Genomic DNA, 24,089 nt, shown 5'->3' on the forward strand with positions numbered 1-24,089 from the left:
CTTGAATCAGAAGTGGGATTATTGAGTCACAGACTCTCAGAGTAAGAATCACCTAATAGCCTTCAGTGAGCACTTCCATTGTGTTGGGGGCGATTTTCATGCATTTTCTGATTTAATCTTTACAATAACCCCAGGAAGGAGGGGGATGGGACAGAGAATGCTCCCCCAGCCCCAGCCTCAGAGGCTCTGCCTAGCAGGCTACTCACTTCAAGGACTGCAGAGCTCCCAGCCCTGGGAGCAGCTGAACCAGCTGGGCTGCACCTTCATCCCCTAGAGCATTGCCTGAGAAGCTGGGGGTGGGGAGAAGGAAGGAGAAAGCATCAGTAGCAGGGACTCGGTTGCTGGCAGCATGGTCCCTGCATTCCAGTTACTCAACTTCCTGAAACTGGATGCAGCCCCGGCCTGCTAGGTCAGATCTCAGCAGATCTTTTGTGGGCAGCTGGGATCTCCCCAAGGTTTTTATTCTGAGGTTCACAGATCTCCAGGGGAACAGGGATGAGCCTCCAAGTGTGTCAGACATGGGGAATCTGTATTTTGGGAGGAAGGGTCACAACTTTCACCAGATTCTCCAAGGGGTTTTTGATTTCAGTAGAGAAAGAACAGTTGATCTAAATCTTAAAAACCAAACCCAGGCCGGGCACGGTGGCTGACACCTGTAATCCCAGCATTTCGGGAGGCCAAGGTGGGTGAATCACCTGAGGTCAGGAGTCCGAGACCAGCCTGGCCAACATGGTGAAACCCTGTCTCTACTAAAAATACAAAAATTAGCCAAGTGTGGTGGCGCGTGCCTGTAATCCCAGCTATTCGGGAGGCTGAGGCAGGAGAATCGCTTGAACCTGGGAGGCAGAGGTTGCAGTGAGCGGAGATTGAGCCACTGCACTCCAGCCTGGGTGACAAGAGTAAAGCTCCGTCTTAAAAAAAAATAAAACCAAACCCAAACACCAAACACTAACTCACTCTAATTGGCCCCACCCACCCATGTTCCAATGTACAAACCACTCACTCGAGGTGGAGGTGACCAAAGTGGCAGCTTCCTCCCAGAGCCTTGCAGATCTGCTCCAGGTGCTTTGCTTGGAGGCCACAATGTGTCAGCCTGCCCAGGGGCAAAACCACAGCCTGCAGCGCCTGCCCCGATGAACAGAGGTGGGAAGGAGCTGCTTTCCCACCCCCCAGACACAGAGGCAGAGAGGAGGGACTGGGATGCATCTGGCACCCAGACAGACGGACAAAGAGGGACCAACACATACCACACCCATAGGATGTCACACATAGGCAGAAAGTGAGCAGAGACACAGATGGAAGGAAAGCAAGATCCAGAGAGAGAGAGAGAGAGAGAGCATCAGAGGAGGACAGATAAGACAGGTTGGCAGAAAAACAGAAATACACGATGAGAGAGGCAAGAAATGAGAGGCAGAGGCGGAGGGACAGAGGGAGACTGGGACAGACACAGACCAGGAAAGAAGGCGAGAAGAGCGCTGATGGGAGTCCCCAGGCCCCGGGATCGTGAGAGAAGGAGCCCGATGCTCCCCATCGTCTCTTTTCAGAGTCCCCACAACCTCTCAGCTGCTGGGGGCCAGGGAGCTAAGGGGAATGGGGTCCCCTGGGCTTGGGAAGGTGGTTGAGGGGGCTGCATTGTGAGCCCTGTCCAGGGTGGGCTGAGCAGGAGTTAGGAGGTAGGAAAGCCAGGCCATGACCCTTGGACACAGAGGATCAGGTGTCCTCCAGGGAGCACGCGGGGCCTGGGCACAGGTTTGGGAGCAGGCTCTGAGCAGGGAAGGGAGGAGACTGGAATCACACACGGGGCTGGAGGCCATCACTGTACCTCATCTTTCGGGAGCTAAGAGGCAGCTCAGAGGGCATCTGGAGCATGAGGCTGTCAAGAGATGCAGCCCTGGAAGGACATCACCAAGGTCAGGCTGAGCAAAGCCTGTGCCCGCCATCTCCAGAGTCCATCCTCAGCCTGGCCTTCCACCATCGAGCCCTACATCCCACCTAGAGTCAATCAGACCTTGGTGCCAATTTGGCATCTCCACTTCCAGGTTGTGTGACCCTGGACAAATCATAGCCTCTCACTGGGAGACTGTATGTGAACTGCCTTAGCTTGGTGCTTCGTTCATACATGGCAAGTGCTTGATTAACCTTGGCTGCTATCATCAATCTCATCCTCCTGCTCATCTGTGCTTCAGCGATGTCAGTCCCAGCTCTAATGGAGCCTTCAATAGTTCAGACTCTACGGAAGAGTTTGTGGGTGGGCTCCAGGAGCAAAGAGGTGAGCCCGTGTGCTGGGCTGGGGCAATCCAGGACCCTCATGGGTCCTTGTGCAAAAGGGATCCAGAAGTTATGACCCCCCCAAGCCCAGAGCTACAGGCCAGGCAATCCTCTGGGTTTAGACTGGAGGGTACCAGTCTTCTGGCATCCCCCTCCGGCTACCCCACTCCTGGGCATGCTTTCTATATCCTACACCTTGGGGGCTCCCTTCAGGCACCATAGGAGGCAGAGGTGGTCTGGCTTTGGATGCATTCCTTTGGGGATGCATCCTTTGCCAAGCCTGCGCACTTCCCGCACTTCCACAAATTTATCCAGGTCACCCTGGTATTTGACTGGCACTGCCCAGCTGTGGAGGGTACAGAGGGGAATGTCCCTGACCGAGCATGGAGTTGGGGTGATATTGGGGACCCTACCTGTTCTGGGGCCCCTCCTGCTGCTCTGGATCCTGGGCAAACATGAAGACGACAGTTTTGTGCAGCAGGCTGTGAAGAGAAGAGGGGTGAGGAAACAAGAGGTTAGGGGCTCCCTTGCTGCTCTGTGTCACTATTTCTTTTTGAGACAGGGTCTCACTCTGTTGCCCAAGCTGGAGCGCAGTGGCACAGTCATGGCTCACTGGAAAGCCACCTCCTGGGCTCAAGCAATGCTCCCATTTCAGTCTCTGAGCAGCTGGGACAACAGGCTTGCACCATCATGCCCAGCTAATTAAAAAAATATATATATATATATATATATATATATATATTTTGTAGAGACAGAGTCTATGTTGCCTAGTCTGATCTTGAACTTCTGGGCTCAAGTGATCCTCCCACCTTGTCTTCTCAAAGTGCTGGGATGACAGGCATGAGCCACTGTGCTGGGCCTGTCTTTTTTTACCCCTGGCCTGCGGGGACCTCTCAAGTGCTATTCCCCTGCCTCCAGCTGCTGCCACTTCCTCTGACTCGCCTCTGACTTCCTGTGAGCTTTCCGAGGCCTGACATTTTTCTACCACAGATATTTCATAAATGTATCTATTACCTAAGCAACCCCCATTTCCTGAAAAGTCTTGAAAGAAAGCAAATTCTGTGCTCTCTTTTAGCCCAAGGCTGAGCCCTACCCCCTTCTGCTGGTGGGTGCTCTCTCTGTTCTCAAAGTATTTGTGGATTACCCCTGGTAACCTTGGAGGGGGTTCTTCAAACCTTCCATTTTCTAGTGTGATGGTTTTTCTCTTACAAAAATGGAACATTGGTTTGTTTAAGGGCTAGAAGCAAGGGTGACAAGTAATTATTAAAACTTGATTATTATCGATGGGAACCGATTATACCATGCTGTTTTGTTTTTTTTTTTTTAATCTGAGAGAGAGTCTTTCTCTGTCTCCCAGGCTAGAGTGCAGTGGTGTGATCTCAGCTCACTGCAACCTCTGCCTCCCGGGTTTCAGCGATTCTCCTACCTCAGCCTCCCAAGTAGCTGGTATTACAGGCACGCGCCACCATACCTGACTAGTTTTTGTATTTTTAGTAGAGACAGGGTTTCACCTCGTTGGCCAGGCTAGTCTTGAACCCCTGACTTCAGATGATCCACCCACCTCAGCCTCCCAAAGTGCTGGGATTATAGATGTGAGCCACAGTGCCTGGCCCAGATTATTATATCATTCTTTCTGCCACTGAGTATGTTGAAAAGCTTTATTAAAATGTTTTTGTTTTTTTTTTTAAATGGAGTTTCACCCTTGTTGCCCAGGCTGGAGTACAATGGTGTGATCTTGGCTCATGGCAACCTCTGCCTCCTGAGTGTCAGTGATTCTCCTGCCTCAGCCTCTCAAGTAGCTGGGATTATAGGCATGTGGCACCACACCTGGCTAATTTTGTATATTTAGTAGAGACGGAGTTTCTCCATATTGGTCAGGCTGGTCTTGAACTCCTGACCTCAGGTGATCTGCCCACCTCAGCCTCCCAAAGTGCTGAGATTACAGGCGTGAGCCACAGTGCCCGGCCATTATCATCTTTTAAGATGATGAGTTAAAATTTTTATGCTTGGCCCATTATGGTGGCTCAGACCTATAATCCTAACGATTTGGGAGGCCAGGGGAGGAGGCTCACTTGAGCTCAGGAGTTTGAAAACAGCCTGGACAACTTAGCAAGGCTTTGTCTCTATAAAAACTTAAAAAAAATTGCCAGGGACAGTGACTCATGACTGCAAGTCATGACTCATGACTGCAAGTCATGACTAATGACTGTAAGACACAACTCATGTCTCCCAGGACTTTGGGAGACTGAGAGAGGTGGATTGCTGAGCCGAGGATTTGGAGGCTACAGTGAGCTATGATTGTGTCACTGCACTCCAGCCTTGATAACAGAGCAAGAGCCTGTCTCCAAAAAGAATTTCTTTATGTTTACTTTATAAACCCCCTTCACACCTCTATATGAAAGTTGCATCTATATTATCGTTTTATCCAAGGTTCCATTTAGTGCTCTCTGGAAGTAACTTAGTCTAACTAATATCTTACGGTTAAACATTTCAGTTATTTTCAGTTTTTTCCTGTTATAACCAATACTGAGGTGACCATCCTTACGGCTAAATGTGCTTGCACGGTCATGAGGATTTATTTAGTATATGTTCCTGGCAGTGAACAGGGCATCACTCGGAATGCTCTCGGGGCCCTTTATTGAATCATCATATACAGTGAACCAAGGTCTCCTAATCTAGCTCGTGGGTGAATTGGTTTCCCTCTCCTCCCTTGAGGGGTGTTTAAAGCAGGGACCACCCTATTCGGTTGAGAATGAGGCTTTCCTCCAAGTGGGAACTGTGTTCACATTAATCAGCATCTGTCCTCAGCTCCCCATACTTAACAGCGAGATTTACAGAAATAGGACTGGGTTCCCAAGTGGCAGAGCCTGGGTCTGTGAGGGGTGTTGGGGGTCGCATGTCACTTGGTCACTTGTGCACAGCATGGACTGATGGTCTGCTCTCAGGAAAAATAGTAAGGGACTGAGGGTAGCCAAATGGAGCACGTCCTGGTTCCCCGGGAAGCTCTGTCCCACTGGAGGCAAGGGGGCTGGAGAGTTGTATCCTCTGCCTCTGTCATTGGCCACTCCAGGGGAGGGGGAAGTGAGGGTTGTACCCTTCCAGGCATCTCTGGCTCTCATCAGCCAAGGGCAGTTCTCCAGAGGAGGTATAAGCTGTGAGCAGCCCATACCCGCAACAGCTGGGAAGAGGGGCACCGGCTGTAATGGGTCTGGGCGGGACAGCAGCAGCTGTCTTCTGCCGGTCCCAAGGCGTGGGCCCAGACAGAATTCCAAGGGCTTTAGAGAGAGCATGATGGTTGGGGGGTGGGTACCATGGTCTGGGGGAGCTCCTACCTGATGTGCAGCTCTTCCAGGGTCCAGCATGCATGCACGGCCCTCAGCACGCAATGCACCCCGGCCGCAGAGAGCCCGTTGTCGCTGAGGCTGTGGAGAGCAGAAGGCAGCCATCAGCATATGAGGTCCCCATCCCCAGCCAGCTCTAGCCCCTCTTCGTGGCTCAGCAGCTTGCTGGCTGTCACTCCTGGATGTCCTGGGTCCCTTGCCAGGGACCCCAAAGGATTCTGGTGCATGTGGGGAACCAAGAAATGCATGACACCTCCACCCTACTCAGAGAATAAAGTTGTCCAGCTTGACAGCGAGAAGTCAGTATTTTCACCTCTCTAACACTCAGTTTCCTGATCCACAAAATAGCCACCATTTTCTGAGCCCTGACTGTAACAGACTCTGTACAAAAGGCTTTATATATATATATGGTTTCATGTAATCCCATTTTACAGAGGGGGAAACTAAGGCTCAGAGACATTCAATTACTTTCCCAGGGTCACAAAGCTAGTGAGTGACAGAGCCAGGATTGAAATCCAAAGCCCAGGCCCCACACAACTGCTACCCAACCTCAACACTCCCCAACCCCAATCCACACTTGATCCTAAGACCCCCAAGACACCCCCACCCAAACACCACCCCCATCCCATGCAACACCACAGCACATCCAGCAGCCCACTAGCCTTCCTTTCCATCTCACCACCCCTCACCCCAACACTGTGCCCCCACCGGAACACACCACTCCCTACCCCAGCACCCCAGCATGCATCCACCTGACGCCTCCCCAGTGCGACACTCCACTCCACCCTGCTCCAGGGCTGCTACAAAGACGAATTGGAATGCAAGACACTGATGTATAATGAACACATTTTATACATGTAAGGGTGCTAAATAATTGGACTAAGACCGTGGCTCATGCCAGAGGTGAAGACAAGGTGTGGTTGAACCATCTTGACTTTGCTGAAGTTGGGCGGAAGCAGGGATAGCAGTGGGCCAGCACCCTTACTGCTGACTGTGAACACAGGGACCACCTGGGGCTCTCCAAGGCCTTCCCTGGTACCCAGTGGTGGGGTGGACAACTCACTCCAGCTTCCTGGTGATGTGCAGCTGGGATACAGCCTCTGCCATCAGCCGACAGCCTTCGTCTTCCAGCTGGTTCCCTGAGAGGCTGAGACAGAGGGGCCCGATGTCCTGTATTGTGGGGCTGGAGTCCTCCCTTGATCCCCAACACTTATGCATCCTTCGCTGGCTTTAGCCAAAGCATCACTCTCAGAAATGAAGCTTGATAATAACTAAAACTGACAGACTGCATACCACATACCTGGCAACATCCTAGGTGCTTCTACGACTATCGGCCTATTTCATCCTCATGGCACATGTGACGTAGGCACTCTGATTATCCTCACCTTACTGATGAGTAAATGGAGCGCAGAGTGGTTAAGGCACTTGCTCGAGGGTGAACCTGGATTTGAACCCAGGCAGCCTGTCTTCAAGGCCCTACCCTCAACTCTTCCTTTATACTGCAAGCTACATAATTGTTTTTTGTGATAACCTTCATGATTATGGGGGCATCTGACCTAGCCTGGGAGTCAAGGATGGCTTCTTTGATACTTGAGCTACTTGCTAGAAGAACTAGAAGGGGTTCAGTAGGTAAAAGGTGGGAGAGAGAGATGGAGGAAGGGTGTCCCTGGTGGTAGAAGCAGTACATTCAAAGGCCCTGTGGCATAACACATACGAGGACCTGAAAGAGAGCCAGTGTGTCTGGATTAGAGATTGAGTGGAAGGATGGGGTCAGACGGGGCTTGGGAGGCTGGGGGCTGGGTTCTTGGATTGTGGGCTTTATCCTGAGCTGTGGGAAGGAGTGAAGGGGGCAGGTATCAGTGAAACATAACCTATTCTCTGCCAGGTGGAAGTGGCCAGGGTGAAGGCAGGGAAGCCGGCCAGGAGAGTGAGGCAAGGGGGTCATCCAGGTAAGAGATGAGGGTGAGCTGGACTAGAAAGGTGGAGGAAAAGAGGATATTTTTGAACGCTACCAGTTGGTTCATCTGGAGGGACTAAATGTGAGAGAAGGGCAAGAGGGCTGGGAGGTGGCTGTGTAAGCAGGTGGGTGATGGGGCTGCTTCTGCAGGTGACGGCAGTGGGGGAGGGGCATGCTCAGTGCTGGTGAGGCAGGTGGAAGTGTGTGAGCTTGTTAAAAACCACCTTCTAATTCTGTCCTGGTTCTCCCAATGAGACAAGGTCCAGGATCAAGAGGTGATCACCACGGCAACCCTCACCCCATCTGTCTTACCCTGAGGTGGGGCCACTCACCCCAGAACACATCATGGCATTCCATCCTCTGCCTTCATGTCCACTTGGAGGTTTCCTAGAGAGGCACCCCTCCTAGGGATGTGACAGAGCCTCCATCCATCCCCAAGCCCTACTCTCATCAGCTCTGGCCAGGAGCTGGACACATGGGAATTTCTCCATTCCAGAAAGAGAGGATTATCCCACTCTACTCTGGGAGAAGGATGGAGGGTTTGTGGGGGAACCCTGAGGGGCTGTGGTTTGGAAGGCAGAGCCAAGTGTGGTGGGGTTTCTACTGGGCAGATATCAACAAGAGAGGAGCAGTGGTTATGAGGATGGGGCTGGGAGCCGGACCATCTGGGCTTGACCCCTAGCCTAGACTCTTCTGACCTGTGTGGCCTTGAGCAAGTTAATCTTTCTGTACCTTAACTTCCTCCTCCATAAAATGTGGACAGTAACAGTGCTTACATCACAGATGTGAGAGTGAATGAGAGGGGGCATGTACAGCCCTAGCACAGCACCCCACCCAGGACAAGTGCTGAATAGTAGCAGTTGTTACGATGATTCGATTCCCCCAAATTCTTCATGAGGCAGCATGCCCCTCCCCACCACCACCCACCCAAAGGCGAGGCCCTGCCCACCCTCTTCAACCTCGTTTCCTGGCTCCTACCCCAGGGCTTCCCGTGATACTCACTCCACTTCCTCCAGGTGGGGGCCTTCCCGGAGCAGGGCTATGAGGGTCTCTGCATCATGGACCTGGAGCTGACACTTCTGCAGCCTTGGGTAGGAGTGGGGGACAGAAGGGCTCAGGGCAGAAGGCTACCCCATACCCCCTCCAGCTTCCAGGGCTGGGGGAGTCAGGAGGCCCTCAGACCTGGGTATAATCCTGGCCACACCTCTTAGTATCTGGCTGATCTTGAGCAAGGAACTTAACCTGAGACTCCATTTCCTCCTCTCTCAAAGGGGAATAATAATGTGTACTTCACAGGGATTCTAAAGGAATGGACATAAAACTTCTAGCACAATGCCCAGCATATATAGCCAGGGTCCATTAAGTTGTAGCTATTGTTATTATGACAGACACTCCTTATTCATGCCAGGATGGGCTATCCAGGATGGGCACCACACCCGGCTAATCCTTTCTCTGTCCCTTATCTGCTTTCCCCTTTATCCTTTCCGCCCCTGCTCTCCCTCCGCTGAGCCTTTTCCCCACATCATATCCCTCTCCTAAGACAATAGATCCCTCCAAGGTACCTGAGCGTCAGGCTTCTGCTCTGAGCCTCTTTTCTCTGGCCATCACTTTCCTGTAGGTCTGGAGCTCTGGCAAGAACAAATCAAACATTGGCCTGGGCTCAGGCATCCAGGGCCTGGCAGATCAAGCTTCTTTCCTTGGCTTCTAGAGGCTGAAGACCCTGAAGCACAACCACAGTGAGTCCGTAACAAAGAAGATTGCTTGCAGGTACTCAAGGTATGATTCAGTGGAGCAGGAGGGGCAAAAGGTTTGAGGTCAAATGGAACCTTTCTTCACGTTTTGGCTCTGCCATGCATAGCCATGTGGCCTTGGGCAAGTCACTGCAGTCAGCTCCCTTTTCTTTTTTCTAAATGAGATGACAACATCTAACACATAGGTTCCTGAAGGATTGAATGAGACAATGTATGTCCAAGTACCCAGCATAGGTGTAAAATCGAAGCCTAGTAAACAGAATCTGCTATTGTCAATGATGTGATGGTCTCCCTTGTGGATGTGCTGTCTGTGGTTCAGAAGGCAAGGAGCAGGAGCTGTATTCAGTAAGTCCAGGCTATGGTAAACCACATGCTCTCTCCCACTAGGCCAGGGGAGTATTAGGGGATGCAGGGAAGCTAGGACATTATGAGCCAGGTTTCACAGACTTTTTAGCCTGATGCTAATCATTTTTTTTTCTTTTAGAGACAGGGTCCCACTCAGTCACCCAGGATGGAGTGCAGTGGGTCTATTCTAGTTAACTGCAGCCTCAAGCTCCTGAGTTCAAGTAATCCTCCCACCTTAGCCTCCTGAGTAACTGGTACTATAGGAGTGAACCACAATGCTCAGCTATTTTTTTTATAGAGATGGGGATCTCACTTTGTTGCCCAGGCTGTTCTTGAACTCCTAGCTTTAAGCAATCCTGCCCACTCCACCTCTCAAAGTGCTGGGATTACAGATATAAGCCACCATGCCCGGCCTGTCTAATCAAACTTTCTGCAATGATGGAAATGTTCTGGCATCTGTGCCATTCGCTATGGGAGCCAGTAGCCACCTATGACCATTGAGCAGCTGAAGTATAGCTAATGTGACTAATGAACTGAAAATTACAATTTACTTAATTTTAATTTATTTAAATTTGAATAGCCATATGGGGCTAGTGGCTATCCTATTGAGCATCACAGCTTTAAGCAGTTGGAGGGGAAAGTGACATTGGTCCTAGTGGGTCATTTTTGAGACAGAGTCTCGCTCTGTCGCCCAGACTGGGTACAGTGGTGTGATCATGGCTCACTGCAGCCTCAACCTCCCAGGCTCAAATGATCCTCCCAACCTCAGCATCCTTAGTAGCTGGGATGACAGACGTGCACCATCATGCCTGGCTAATTTTTTTTTTAAGATGGGGTCTTGCTATGTTGCCCAGGCTGGTCTTGAACTCTTGGACACAAGAGATCCTCCTGCCTTGGTGTCCCAAAGTACTGGGATTACAGATGTGAGCCACTACATCCAGCAACATTGGTCCTACCTTTCCAGGTCATTATACAGGCAAGGAAATTGAGACCCAGAGAAGGGAAAGAGATTGCTCAGGGGCATACATCCATCTGTCTTCGAGTCTTGGCCAGGGAGAGCAAGTGTCAGGGAGGATAGCTGGGATAGTCTTTCATGGAAAAGCAGCTTCCTTTTCTTGGCCCATCCAAGATGGCCAGGCTGGAATCCATGCACAGCTGGAATGGCTAGCATTTGAGTGCCCACTGCATACCAGCAGGGCTCTAAACTCCTTAAGTGTAGTCACTCATTTAATTCTCAGAACAACTCTAAGACATAGGTACCATAATTGCTCTCTCTTCCTTTTTTCAGTTGTAAGGGTTTTCCCAGAGTTTTCACCATTTAGTAATGCCAGTCTAACAGTGTCCTCCCCAAGGGTCTGCCTTCCTCTGAGACTTCTGGGGATGCTTCCTTCCACAGGAACAGATGTGATCTGGACATGCCAGAGGAAGTTAAAAATCCTTTGCCGACCTAAGCATTAATTCATTCCTCAGTGCAGCAGTAGCAGGAAGAATCCCCATATTCTAGCTCTTCCTAGTCTCTTGGTCACCTTTCCCCTCATCTGCCTGAACCCAAGTTGCTCCTAAGGATAGGCCCAGACCCACCGCCTCTTGGCTTCTTACCTTTGTAGTTCTGCAGTTGTCTCCATGGGCGGGGAAAGAAGGAAGATGAGGTCTGCCTCCCTGCAGGGTCAGATACCAAGCCATGAACCCAGGACTGGAAAACAGCACATCACCCCTCACAGGCACACCCTTTTCTGCCACAAATGTTCAAACATCCAGATAAAGCTGATTTTGCAATTAACAGAGAAACATAACAGAACTGGCAAAAGTGCTTCAAATGAGGCATGTAAAATCCTGACTATGTCTTTGTTTGATGAATCCTGCAAGAGTGTTTTAAAAAGTCAGAGAAACAATTTTCACAAAAAAATATAATAAAAATTAAGAATAGTATGAGGTTTTTTCCCCTTTCTTTTTAAATTTGAGGTAATAATCTCACTCTGTTACTCAGGCTGTAGTGCAGTGGTGTGTTCATACCTCACTACAGCCTCAATCTCCAGGGCTCAAGGAATCCTCCCACCTCAGCCTTCCAAGTAGCTGGTAATACAGGAATGCACCACCACGCCCCACTAATTTTGTTCATTTTTTGTAGAGACTATGTTGCCCAGGTTGGTCTCAAACTCCTGAGCTCAAGTAATCCTCTTGCCTTGGCCTTCCAAAGTATTTGAATTACAGGCATGAGTCACTGAGCCCAGCTGATTTTTTTTTTCTTTTTTAGATGGAGTCTCGCTCTGTTGCCAGGCTGGAGTACAGTAGCGCAATCTTGGCTTACTACAACTTCTGCCTCCCGGGTTCATGCAATTCTCCTGCCTCAACCACCCAAGTAGCTGGGACTATAGGTGTGCGCCACCATGCCCAGTTAATTTTTGTATTTTTAGTAGAGACAGGGTTTAACCACATTAGCCAGGATGGTTTGATCTCTTGACCTTGTGATCCCCCCGCCTTGGCCTCCCAAAGTGCTGGGATTATAGGTGTGAGCCACCATGCCTGGCCGAATTTTTTTTTTTTAATAGAAATTTTTATAATTGAGAAACATGACACCTAACCCACCCCATGATCCCACCTAGCAATATTGGTTCAGCACCATGGAGAGCGACACACGGCTAATTATTCCTTCGGCTGTGCCTGTGTTTCCTAGACTCGTTGACTTATTCCTTCATCCACCCACCCACCCACCCACCCATTGATCTATCCATCCATCTTTTCATCCACCCATCATCTTTTCAGCCATCCATCCATCCATCTTTTCATCCACCCATCCAACTTTTCAGCCATCCGTCCATCCATCTTTTCATCCACCCATCATCTTTTCAGCCATCCATCCATCCATCTTTTCATCCACCCATCCATCTTTTCAGCCATCCATCCATCCATCCATCTTTTCATCCACCCATCCATCTTTTCAGCCATCCATCCATCCACCCATCCATCTTTTCATCCACCCATCATCTTTTCAGCCATCCGTCCATCCATCTTTTCATCCACCCATCCATCTTTTCATCTATCCATCCTTTTCAGCCATCCATCCATCCATCCATCCATCCATCCATCTTTTCATCCACCCATCCATATTTTCATCTATCCATCCATCTTTTCAGCCATCCATCCATCCATCCATCCATCCATTTTTTCATCCACCCATCATCTTTTCAGCCATCCATCCATCCATCTTTTCATCCACCCCATCTTTTCAGCCACCCATTTATCCATCGATCCATCAATCCAATCATCCATCCATCTATCTTTTCATTCATCCATTAATTCAATATATCTCAAGTACCAGGTGCCAAGCCTGAGCTAGGTTCTGAGGGTAGAGCTGTGAAGGTAGAATTGTGAGTAAAACAGTAGGGCACACAAAGATTGATCTTGCAGATGAGGGGCCTCCTCCATTTCCCATCCCACTTTCCCCTCCCCTTTTCTCAAGGCCCTGAAGGCCAAAATCCCCTTCCTTTGGCTCACCTGGCCTGCAGCATGCTGATGGTAGGACATGTGACTGCCACCTTTGTCAAGCAGAGTAGGGTTGACACACAGATGCTGTTGCCGCTCAGGCTGCATGATTATGGCAAAGGTGTCAGGAGTGGAATCCCCTATCCCGTGGGCCCCGACCTTCCTTGCCTTGCAAGGGAGTAGGGTGACTCAGGCATAGAGAGGACTGGGCTTCAGGGGCAGTGGAAAGACCACTTACTCAAGCTTCCGGAGCCGTGGCAGGTAAGGGAGAACCTCCACGATGTTCAGCACCACCTGATCATCGAGCTGGTTGTCCTGAAAACTGCAAGGAGACCAAGGCCCAGTCCCTCTGCCCTGAGGTTGGGGCACTTGCAAGCCCCAGCTGGCAGGTGACAGAATGGCCATGCTCATGTGGGAGACATAAGACAGGGGCCAAGAAAGAGCTGGTGGCCTGCTTTCTGGATTCCAGCAGGCACAGCTAGGAAGAAAGACCCTCTGCTGGCCTCACTTCTGTGTTTATTCAGTTCCCATGGGAACGTTTTTGCCTTCTGGCTCAAGGAATCTAGAAGACAAACTGACAGCCTCCTCATGAGGTACGAGGAGGAGACCCAGCACCCTGCTCCTAGTGCTTATGCCTGGGATGTGCCTGAGGCCCCCAGGTGATTAGCAAAATCTAGACTGGGATGCTGGAGATGTTGCTTCCAGCCTCGGCTGTGACCCTGACTCACCCAGAGCCCAAAGCAAAACACATTCCTCTCTGACCTCACTTTCCTCACCTGCCCACAAGCCAGCCCTACCTGGGTTCCTAGCTGGGGAACAGATGAGCTGATGGGAGTGAGGGCAATTGAGAACATTGGTGGGTGATGGGAGACAAAATTAAAGTCCCCCTCAATAGCCAGGAAAGAAAAATGTCAACAAGTTTAATACTTCCGAACCTTTGCCTGATCACTGTTCACAGATACCTGGCTAAGGGGACCTCTTGGACTGTGGTCCAACTTGTTATCTTCACTCAGCGAGTCCTGAACCTTAGTGCCAGGCTGCATCTGTGTGGATGAAGGCATCCCTTCTCTAAATGTTATAAAAGTGCCATATAAACTAGCAGTGTCCTGCCAGTGAGGAGGGTCTCTGGTCCCACTCCTCCCCGTGGTACTCAGTCCCAGACACAGGGCAGGAGTATATTTGTGCATATGAGCTTAATTAGTTAAGAGTGTGCTGGCATCTTAATGTGTACATGCATCTAAATGTGAGTGTGTGTGCTGCATGCAAGTACACACCTGTGAGTGGGCATGTTCTGGCATAGGCCTGTGTACTTCTGTGCAACTGTGCAAGTGTAGACATGTGTGCACAAATGTGAAGGTGTGTGTGTGCTTCATGTAGTGATGTGTACCCACAGTGCCTGACCCCTGCCTACCCACTGCCATCCTTTCTCCTGGGATTACAGAAAGAGGGAGGGAGCCTTAACACTCATGCTCCTCCGAGATGATCCACAATATTAGATGACGGAAGCCTTGCTCTGCGAACTCTGGGAACCTTGTGTTTGGACTCAGCCCTACTGAGTACTTGGACTGATGCCTTCCCTCTCTGGATCTCACTGAAAAACTATTGGTCAGACTCTGATAGAACATGCAGGCCCCAGGGAGGCCCCAGTGGGGCTCTGGGACCTCGGCAGTGACTCATCTCCCCAGCCAGTGAGCCCTCCTGAAGATCACTCACCTAACTTCTTCCAGCTGTGGACAGAGGGGCAAAGCTTTCACCAGGTGGCTGATGCCTCGGGCAGTGATCTTACTTCCTGCTAACCTACAGAGTAAGCAAAGACGGTGGAGACGAATGGGGAGGGGCAAAGGATGAGGCCAGGAATCTGCCTTGTGTAGGATTAAGGAGAGGGAGGGGAGTACCAGGCATCCCCAGCTGAAGACCCTTCTCAGCGCCAAGGCCTGCCTCACCCCAGCATCTGCAGCCTCCCCATTGTCGGCAAGCTCCTGGAGAGGGCTTCTGCAAAGGCATCCCCACATTTCCTGCTCTTAAAGCTGTCAGGAGAAGAAGCAAAGTGTCAGAGGATCAGTGCTGGGCAGGGCTGAGAAGTCATCGCCACCCCCTTGGACAGATGAGGATTAATACAGTAGTAGTAACAAATACATATTATGGCAGAGACTTCTAATGGTCCACCAGAACCCATTCTCCACTTCATCTACAGCAACAGACCTATCACAAGAAACATGGTTTCCCAGCCAGAGATCACATTTCTCAGCCTCCCTTGCAGCTCAGTGTGGCCAGGTGACTATGTTCTCACCAATGGAATGTGAGTGGAAGGGATGTGTCCTAGTTCCAGGACTGAACATTAATGAATTGGCATGTTCCTCCATGCTCTTTCCCTGTTCCCAAGACAGAGCACAAATATGCCCATGACCCAGCTTTGACTGTGCATATAGGATGCCCAAGGGGATGATGGAGCAAAATGTGGGGACCTGGATCCCTGCATGACTGTGTGGAGCTGAGCCATTCCACTGACGTGGACCACTTACCTCCAACTCTTCCATGAGAGAGAAATAAAATTCTACATTATTTAACCTGCTATATTTGGGGAGGAGGTTCCTCTGTTACTGCAGCCTAGCCTTTTCTCTAGCTAATATGCACACTGAGCCTTTGCTCTGTGCCAGGCACTGTGCTACAGAGTGTTTTTCATGCATTATCCCATCTCATTCTCTCAATGACCATGTGAGTCAGCTATTGTCACAGGTTCACTTTAGGAATGAAGACACTTTGGCCTAGACAGTGTGCATGTGTGTGCTACATGCACATGCCCAAAGTCCAACAGCCTCTGTCAACACAGCCTGGATCTGAGACTTAAGCCCATGATTGACAGAGAGAGACTGAGGGTCCAGAAACCACAGACAAGAGGGGGATCCATTTGGGCTCCAGAGGTCCTGTCAAGACATGGAGCTTCCTCTCTTGCATTGCAGGCCATTCTGTTCTAATATCCAAGGTTCTTATCCAGTACTCTTGGCAGAGGTCTGCTAGACCAGTTGACCTTTGCTCTCCCAAAAGCCCAATCCCCTCCCCGGTTCTTCTCTGCTCTTACTCACCTGAGGTTCTCTATCTGTCCACAGCCTACCAGAGCCTCAGGGCAGTGGGGCTCCAGGGTGCAGCCCTCAAAATCCAGGTGGATGGGGGCCTCCCTGTGCTCTAGGATGTTGGTCAGGATGGCCAGATCAGTGTAGGTTAGTGGGAAATTGTGGAAGGGCAGTTGAGAGGGCAGGCTTTGTGCAGTGAGGCTGGCCAGCTCAGGCTCCTGTGTCTCATCCACACAGTGTAACAGCTCTACCACCTTTGGCCCTGTAAGCTTGCGGGTGGCCAACTTCTTCAACGCCTGCACGACAGCAGCCTGCTTGGTGCCCACCCAGTCCTCACCGCGCTGTGCCAGGTGGCTAAGGAAGGGACGGCAGGTGCAGGATGCCAGGCCCGCCAGGAAGGTGGGGAGGTGGTCTGAGAGGTCCAGTTTAGCTTTAGGTCCAGTCCGCAGTACCCAGCGGGAATTGAGGGTAACATGCTGGGTGAGTAAGTCTTTGTCCACCTCGGGGCTGGCCATCAGGTGCAGGGCAGCTAAAAACTCCTGCAGGCTGAAGTGGGTGAAAGCATAGCCTGTCTGCTGGTGCCCAGGGCCTGTGCAGATGCAGAAGGAGGTCAGCAGACTGTGGGTGGCCCCAAAAGCCATCAGGGATGGAGGGATGTCTCTTGCATAGAAGGTAACCTTCCCTGTCTCCAGGATCCTCAGGGCCACCTTCCCCAGGCCCAGCAGGGACGTGGTGGGTAAGTGCCCACGGGGGCTGAGGGTGAGCACCATCTGCATATAGAGCTGAGTCATGGTGGGCAGGAGGGCTGCAGACTGGCCTGGGGCATGGTCAGGGAGCAGATGGTAGAGGCAGAGGCAGGCAACTTGACACAGTGCAGGCACCGCACATAGGCTCCGAAGACGTCCATTTGTCTGTAACTCCCACAGGGCCCCCTCCCGCGATGGCTGAGTGCTAAAGAAGCAATTTACATATTCCTCCACCCGAGGCCCATCAAAGCCCAACATGTGGACCACAGCTGCCTCTGTGGGCAGGCAGGCAGGCAGCTTCCCTGGACGGGAGGTGACCAACACCCAGCAGCCAGGCAGGAGGGTCCCATTGCAGAGACCAGAGAAGAGGGCAAGAACAGGGCCTGGGCCATCAGGATCCTCAGGATCCGTGCTGGAGCAGGGCTGAAGGGCTTCATCTAGCCCATCAAAAATCAGCAGGACTTGGTCAGCATTATCCTCCAGGTACTGGAAGACAGCATCGGGGTCTGACTCAGGGCTCAGGTACAGATCAAAAAGGAGCTGGGGCAGCGTCAGGAACCTTGTGATCAGATTGAGCTGGCGGAATTCAAAAAGGAACAGGGCCTGGAAACAGTCCAGATGGCCCTCTGCCCACTTCCGGCAGAGGCGGTGGGCCAGCGTGGTCTTGCCCATGCCAGCCTTCCCCAAGAGTATGGTCACCCTCGGGCCCTTGTTAGTCCTGGTGTTGAAGAGGTCTGAGATGCTCACATCAGTGCCATCTTCCACCCTGGGGTTCCCCATAATGGTCCCACACTGATTGTCTAAGGGCGCTGTGGCCCGGCGCAGGATTGGAGGGACATAGGCCTGGTGGAAGGCGTGCGGCTGCCCTGACCCAGGGATTTGGCTCCCATAGCGCTGCAGGGCAGAGGTCCGCAGGAGCTGCAGGTACTTCTTGGCCAACTCTGCAAGGGGCAGGGACATGGCATGAGGACAGGACCCCTTGGCCCTCTGCTCATGTCCTCTTGGCCCAGTATGGGCTGTTGAGGGCCTCTAGTCCCAGCTGTGTATGTATGAGGGTGTGAGGGTGAGGTTATCAAGAGCACCATAGGGGGTTCTGTGCCACCTAGACTTCCAGAAGGATTCACTTCTAAAGAAGCACAGGCTCTCCGGTAGCTATTTAAACAGGCAGGTGGGAATGGGGAAGTGTGGGTCATGGTTCTATCCATTCTGCAATAGTACACATGGTGTAAGAGCTCAGTAAGATGGGGGGAGGGAAATAGGGCACCTCCTTTGCAACGTATTTTTTTTTTGCCAGAGACAGAATCTCACTCTGTTGCCCAGGCTGGAGTGCAATGGCACGATCCTAGCTCATTGCTGCCTCAAACTCCTGGTCTCAAGTGATCCTTCTGCCCCAGCCTCCCGAGCAGCTGGGACTGCAAGTGCATACCCGCACACCCAGCTAATTTTTGTATTTTTAGTACAGACAAGGTTTGGTCATGTTGGCCAGGCTGGTAGCGAATTCCTGGGTTCAAGTGATCCACTTGCCTCAGCCTGCTAAAGTGCTGGGATTACAGGTGTGAGCCACCACGCCTGGCCCCTTTGCCACATCTTATTGAAACAACCTCTTCCTGTGATATCTGGGTCCCCAGTGCTTCTTCCCAATATTTCAGTTCCGCAATGCCTAAGGGTGAGTTCTAACAACCTGTGGGCCTAGGCACTACCAATCAGAACTGTGGGAGCTGGGCCCCTACAGTGCCAAACATTAACCATTTATTTATTTATTTATTTATTTAATTTATTTATTATTTTTTTTGAGACGGAGTTTCGCTCTTGTTACCCAGGCTGGAATGCAATGGCGCGATCTCGGCTCACTGCAACCTCCACCTCCTGGGTTCAAGCGATTCCCTTGCCTCAGCTTCACAAGTAGCTGGGATTACAGGCATATGCCATCATGCCCAGCTAATTTTGTATTTTTATTAGAGATGGGGTTTCTCCATGTTGGTCAGGCTGGTCTCAAACTCCTGACCGCAGGTGATCCACCCACCTCAGCCTTCCAAAGTGCTGGGATTACAGGCATGAGCCACTGCACCTGGCCAGACACTAACCTTTTAATTCCTGGGTCATTGAGAGGTCTCAGGTGACCCAAGGAAAGGGCTGGGTCTGCTTTTGTGGGAACCCTAAGGGGAGAGGCCAAGGTAGTGGCCTATTCTGAGTGGATGTGAATCCCCTGGTTATAGCCATGGTTGGTGGCAGTGGGGGGCAGAGAGGGCTCCAGTTAGCGGGACAACTGGTGGAGAACGAGGACCATCCTGAGAACTGGTCAAGAATGAGAGAAGTCTCCTTTCTTCCCCTTCACTGGCCTGGCCTGCCCTAAGCAGCTCCATGTCTCCCCATGGGCCCGCAGGGCCTCTGCCTTGGGTGCTTCTCCCAGGCCTCCCCACCACTCCCCATCCCCACTCATGCCCAAACTGGTCTCCTCCCAGGGTATACTTCAACACTGAGGACATAGTGTGTCCCTGGAAAAGCCTGGACGGTGAGGCTGAGACCTGTATGGTGCTTCCAGCTCCTTCAGCAGAGCCCTCCCTAGGGAAGCCCCATGCAGCCAAATGGGTGAGGCCCTTCACTGCCGGCCCAGCCTCTGCCTGTGCAGGACCTCCAGTCCTTCTCTCCTGGAAGCTTGTGAGATGAGAGTCACTGGGCCTCTGGAGGCTTGTTGGCTGGGGACAGGGTGCAGGGTCCAAGTCCTGGCTCCCAGGCAACCCCCTCTCTCTGTTCAGCTTCCTCCCCACACTGGTACCCACCTAGCTGCTGCTTCCTGTACTGCTTCCGGCGGGGTGAGGACCCACAGCTCTGATGGGGGCGCTTGAGGCCTGAAAGAGCAAAGGAAGTGGTGCAGGAGCAGGGTCTGGGGATCTGAGCTGAGGGGGTACCCAGAACCTTTGGGGAGCTCCAGTCCACAGACAGGTGGCAGGCAGCCAAGTACACCCACATGCAGGTACTGGAAAGGCAGGCAGCAGGCAGAGGGTGCATCATGTTGACATAGCTTCTATTTGCAGAGGGGACTTCTAGGCTCCCCATTGGAAGGTGAATGTTCTGGGCCCAGCAATCTTACCATCCAGGATGCAGGGAGCAGGGCCGACAGCCAGCAGACCCCAGAAACACTCAGCCCCAAGTACTAAATGCCTGTCTGTCCATCAGGGAAGGATCAAGCTCTATGGAAGCCACCACTGGTTATAAAAGTCAAGTTTCCAGTGAATTTGGCCAGGCCTGCAACCTCCCTCCTGTATTAGTGTTTTATCATCCCAATTCCTTATCACCCTCACTTCCTCACTTCCCTTACTTAATAGGGAGTCTTGCAAATGGGTCAGGGACAGGTGAGGAGCGTGGCCTATGAGAAATGGCTGAGTCTTGTCTCATTGCGTGGATTTTCAAGAAGCACTTTAATACCTTTCTGGAAGAGTTTGAAAAAGGAAGAAGGAACACAAGAAGGAAGGGGACTGACAAAGGAGGGGAGGGAGAAAGGAAAGAGGACTCAGGAGATAATTTTAAGAAGTCAAGCAGGGTTTTCCTATAGCTAAGCACCAGTGACCAGTCAGAATAGCCTGGAGCAGGGCCCTGGGCTCCTCGCCCAGCTAGGAGCTGGGGCCAGTTCAAGAGCACTTCAATATCTTAATAAATTCTATACTACAAAGGGATTCACTTGTCAAATATCGATCAGATCTGGTCATAGCCATGAGACAATGATGCCAGCTCAGTGAGATGGGCCTGTTGGACCAGGGACTTGGGTAGTTTTGATTCACTGGGGAGCTGGGATGGCAGGGTGGGTTTTCCATTAGCATAGTGCCATGCAGTGATAAGTCAAGTCAGTGCCTCTATAGAAATCAAGGTGCTGAGACTAAAGGGTGACCCGTGAATCAGTAGGTGGTCGTTGATCACTGGGCCTTCGGAGCTCCTTCAGAAAATTAGTCAAAGGCTCCGTGAGTGAAGACAGCAGCTGTGGGTGAATGTCAAGTCCAAGGTGTACGAATGGGGAGGGGGTGGTTAGAGTTTCCCTGAGAAGCCTGACACTTTGGGTCTGAGAGATGAATCCATGCGAGTTGGGGGCAGGAGAGTGAGAACAGGCTTCCTGAGGGGCTCAAGTTAGACCCTTGAGAATTGGTAACGGGACAAGCTAAAGCCTTGAAAGTCACAGGAGGAGGAGATGGGGCTGGGGGACATAGCTAGGGGCTTGACACACTTGCAAATTGGTCAAGGACAGGTGAGGAGCATGGCCTATGAGAAATGGCTGTGACCAGCCACCACCAGCTTGGAGGTGGGGACTTAACAGTGCTCACCACACCCTTCCTGCCCCCGCAACTCCAGTCCTCACCATGATGGAGCTGAGATTCACGTCGGCTTTTCTCTTCAGCTCTCAGCTGGCTGGTGAGCTCTGCAAGAGAGGGGAGAGTATAATGTGCTACGGGGCTGTCATGGGATGCTAGGGACCAGCTCTGGCCTTGTGCTTGGCTCAGGCTCATCCCACAGGGTGGGTACCCAGCAAAGGAGAAATAAAATGAACACTCAGTTATCTGCTGTGGAGAAAAGGTGGTGGTGAGCTTTGAAGGCAGTGGTGGGCAGAAATATGTGTATATGCAAGTGTGTGCACAGGTGTGCATGCCTATGTATATGGGTTTATGCATATACCCACATGTATATGCACTGTGTATATCTGAATATGTGTGTACATGTGTGCATGTGTCCCCCCCACCCCGCCCCTCGCATTTCCCACATTCTGCCTGGAAGTTGCCTTGACGTAGAGTTCTTAAGTGAGTTCCCATTTTCTCTCCAAGGACACTGTTGCCCCTCAATGTCCTGTGTTTCCCCTCAGTGCTGTGCAAACAGAAGGGGCCCAGGAAATGCCCATGGAACTGAACAGAGTTAACCTGACTACCTATCAGTTGAGGGCAGAAAGCACTCCCTGTGACTGCTTCTGAAACAAACAACAAACCTCTAGCCAGGTGCAGTGACTCACATCTGTGATCTCGGCACTTTGGGAGGTCAAGAGAGGGGGATCACTTAAGGCCAGGAGTTCAAGACCAGCCTGGGCAACATAGTGATGTCCCATCTCTAGATAAAAATGAAAAATTAGCCTAATGTGGGTGGTGTGCACTTATAGTTCCATTGTAGTCCCAGGTACTTGGGAGGCTGAAGTGGGAGGATTGCCTGATTTCGGGAGTTGGATGCTGTAGTGAGCTATGACTGTACCACTGCACTCCAGCCTAGGCAACAGAGCTTTTCTCAAAAACAAAAACAAAAACAAACACAAACACAAACAAAAATCCAAAAAGAACCACAATAAAAAACAGCCAACCAAAAAAAGAAAAGAAAAGCAACTCTTGGGCATTATGGGCTATGTGGGATTTTGGGGCTGGAAGCGGTCACTGAATCCTTTCTGTTCTTGCATTCTATCTCCCTGAGCAATTTGAGTGAAGCCAGGTGGAAGGAGGGGTCCTCCAGGCCCCATCAGATTTGGGAGCATTAGGGAATTTTTTCTGGGAAGCTCCCAGAAATGCAGACTTGAGATCCTGGCTTGGCTGCACCCTCTCTGTGACTCAGGTGGGTCCCTGGCACCCCACCCACGGATCCCCATGACCTGGGCGCTGGCCCAGCTGCTTTGCATCTCTCACACCTGCCCTTACCATCATCACAGCCCCAAGTACTCAGCAGCGGCACCTCCAGGTCCAGAGGCACCTCCAGCTCCATGCACACACAGTGGATGAAAGACTGCCAGGTGGCCAGACCTTGGACATGCAGTTTTCTGAGTTGTAGGATGATTCTCTGTTCAGGATCTGAGGTCTCATTCCCGGAATCCAGGTCTGTGTTGGGGAGGAAGAACTTCATCTTGGAGTTCAGCCATTCTGGGTCTTTGCTGAGCAGCCTCACCAGCCAGCTCCACAGGTTCTTGGTGCCCAGCTGGAGGCCAACGGGGTCCATGAGGAGCCAGCCCTGCAGGGACAGGGCAGTTAGGTGAGCTAAGGGGGACAGGTAAACTGGGGACAGATGAGTGGGGGACAGAGGAACTAGTGGGGAGGTGAGCTGGGGGTCAGGGAAGTTGGGGGACAGGAGAGCTGGGGCACAGGTGAGCTAGGGGACAGGAGGGCTAGGAGAAAGATGAGCTGGGGGACAGGTGAGCTGGGGGACAGGGGAACTGGGGGGAAGATGAGCTGGGGAACGGGTAAGCTGGAGGACAAGTGAATTGGGAGCAGGTGATTTGGGGGATAGGGGAGCTGGGAGGAAGATGAGATGGAGAACAGGTGAGTTGGAGAGACAGTTGACCTGAGGGCAGGTGAGTTGGGGACAGGTGAACTAGGGGGAGGGTGATCTGGTGAAGGTAAGTTGGGGGATAGGGGAGCTTCTGGGGAAGTCAAATAGTCAAGAACCGCTCCCTATATCTGAACAGCAGAAAACAGGCAGGGAAGTGGGCTCTCCATGAGGCCTTCATGTCTCTGCCCGGGGATCAGTTCCAGAGATCAGTCTATTTCTTCTGAACCGCCTCCTCCATTTGTACCTGCATCCTGGCTCTCTGGAATGGTCTAGTTTATACCCTGTGGACAGTCTCCTGAGGATGCTTTACTCATTTTTGTTTTCATGAACCATTTACGCTGCTCTTAGTATGAGCTAACCTCATGGCAGACACAACTAGTTGTCTCCCCAAATCTGCTCTTCCCTTCTTCCTCAATACTAGAACTACCGAACATTCTCTGGTCATCTAAAATAGATGATTGTCTCCCAGTCTCCCTTGCAGTTATATGTAGCCATATAATTTGGCCAATGGAATGTAAGTGGAAGTGTTGTCTATTCTTCTTTGCTCCTTCCTGTTGGCTGGAATGTTGATGGGATGGCTAGATCTTAGGCAGCCATATTGAATCATGAGGTAGAAGCCACACTGAGGAAGGCAGAGGGCAAAGCTGCCCATTTGCCTTGTACTCACTGACTTTGGGCTTCTATTTCATGGCAGAGAAATACACTTCCATTCTGGTTAAACCACTGTTGTTCAGTGCTTTCTGCTACTCACAGTGAACTCTAATCCTAGTTAATACAGATCATCACCTCCCTCGCTAAGCAAAATTTTCCCTTTTGAACTGGAATTCCTTTTTTTTTTTTTTTTT

General features: G+C 51.3%; 1 protein-coding gene across 8 annotated transcripts in view; it reads right to left on the minus strand.

Annotated features, from left to right (window-relative positions):
* Positions 1 to 24,089, minus strand: part of NLRC5 (NLR family CARD domain containing 5) — a 111,866-nt gene that overhangs the window by 58,896 nt on the left and 28,881 nt on the right. For 7 of the 8 annotated variants that reach the window (XR_005196041.1, XM_037729303.1, XM_037729305.1 and 4 more), the window contains 17 exons: positions 22,620 to 22,926; positions 21,311 to 21,370; positions 19,743 to 19,811; positions 16,229 to 17,903; positions 15,089 to 15,172; positions 14,859 to 14,942; positions 13,384 to 13,467; positions 13,158 to 13,247; positions 11,262 to 11,321; positions 9,129 to 9,194; positions 8,569 to 8,652; positions 6,673 to 6,756; positions 5,601 to 5,690; positions 2,682 to 2,750; positions 1,823 to 1,891; positions 1,004 to 1,093; positions 207 to 290 (listed from right to left, as the gene is read on the minus strand). Coding sequence is in view for 7 of the 8 variants with exons in the window: in XM_037729303.1 (XP_037585231.1) it covers positions 207 to 290; positions 1,004 to 1,093; positions 1,823 to 1,891; positions 2,682 to 2,750; positions 5,601 to 5,690; positions 6,673 to 6,756; positions 8,569 to 8,652; positions 9,129 to 9,194; positions 11,262 to 11,321; positions 13,158 to 13,247; positions 13,384 to 13,467; positions 14,859 to 14,942; positions 15,089 to 15,172; positions 16,229 to 17,903; positions 19,743 to 19,811; positions 21,311 to 21,370; positions 22,620 to 22,914 (3,137 nt within the window). In the remaining variant the exon portion in view is untranslated. The remainder of the gene's footprint in view (positions 1 to 206; positions 291 to 1,003; positions 1,094 to 1,822; positions 1,892 to 2,681; positions 2,751 to 5,600; positions 5,691 to 6,672; positions 6,757 to 8,568; positions 8,653 to 9,128; positions 9,195 to 11,261; positions 11,322 to 13,157; positions 13,248 to 13,383; positions 13,468 to 14,858; positions 14,943 to 15,088; positions 15,173 to 16,228; positions 17,904 to 19,742; positions 19,812 to 21,310; positions 21,371 to 22,619; positions 22,927 to 24,089) is intronic. The other variant, XM_037729304.1, reaches the window with a different exon arrangement.

The sequence above is a fragment of the Cebus imitator genome, unplaced genomic scaffold (genome assembly GCF_001604975.1).
Source record: "Cebus imitator isolate Cc_AM_T3 unplaced genomic scaffold, Cebus_imitator-1.0 Scaffold297, whole genome shotgun sequence".
In the NCBI taxonomy this organism is placed as follows: domain Eukaryota; kingdom Metazoa; phylum Chordata; class Mammalia; order Primates; family Cebidae; genus Cebus; species Cebus imitator.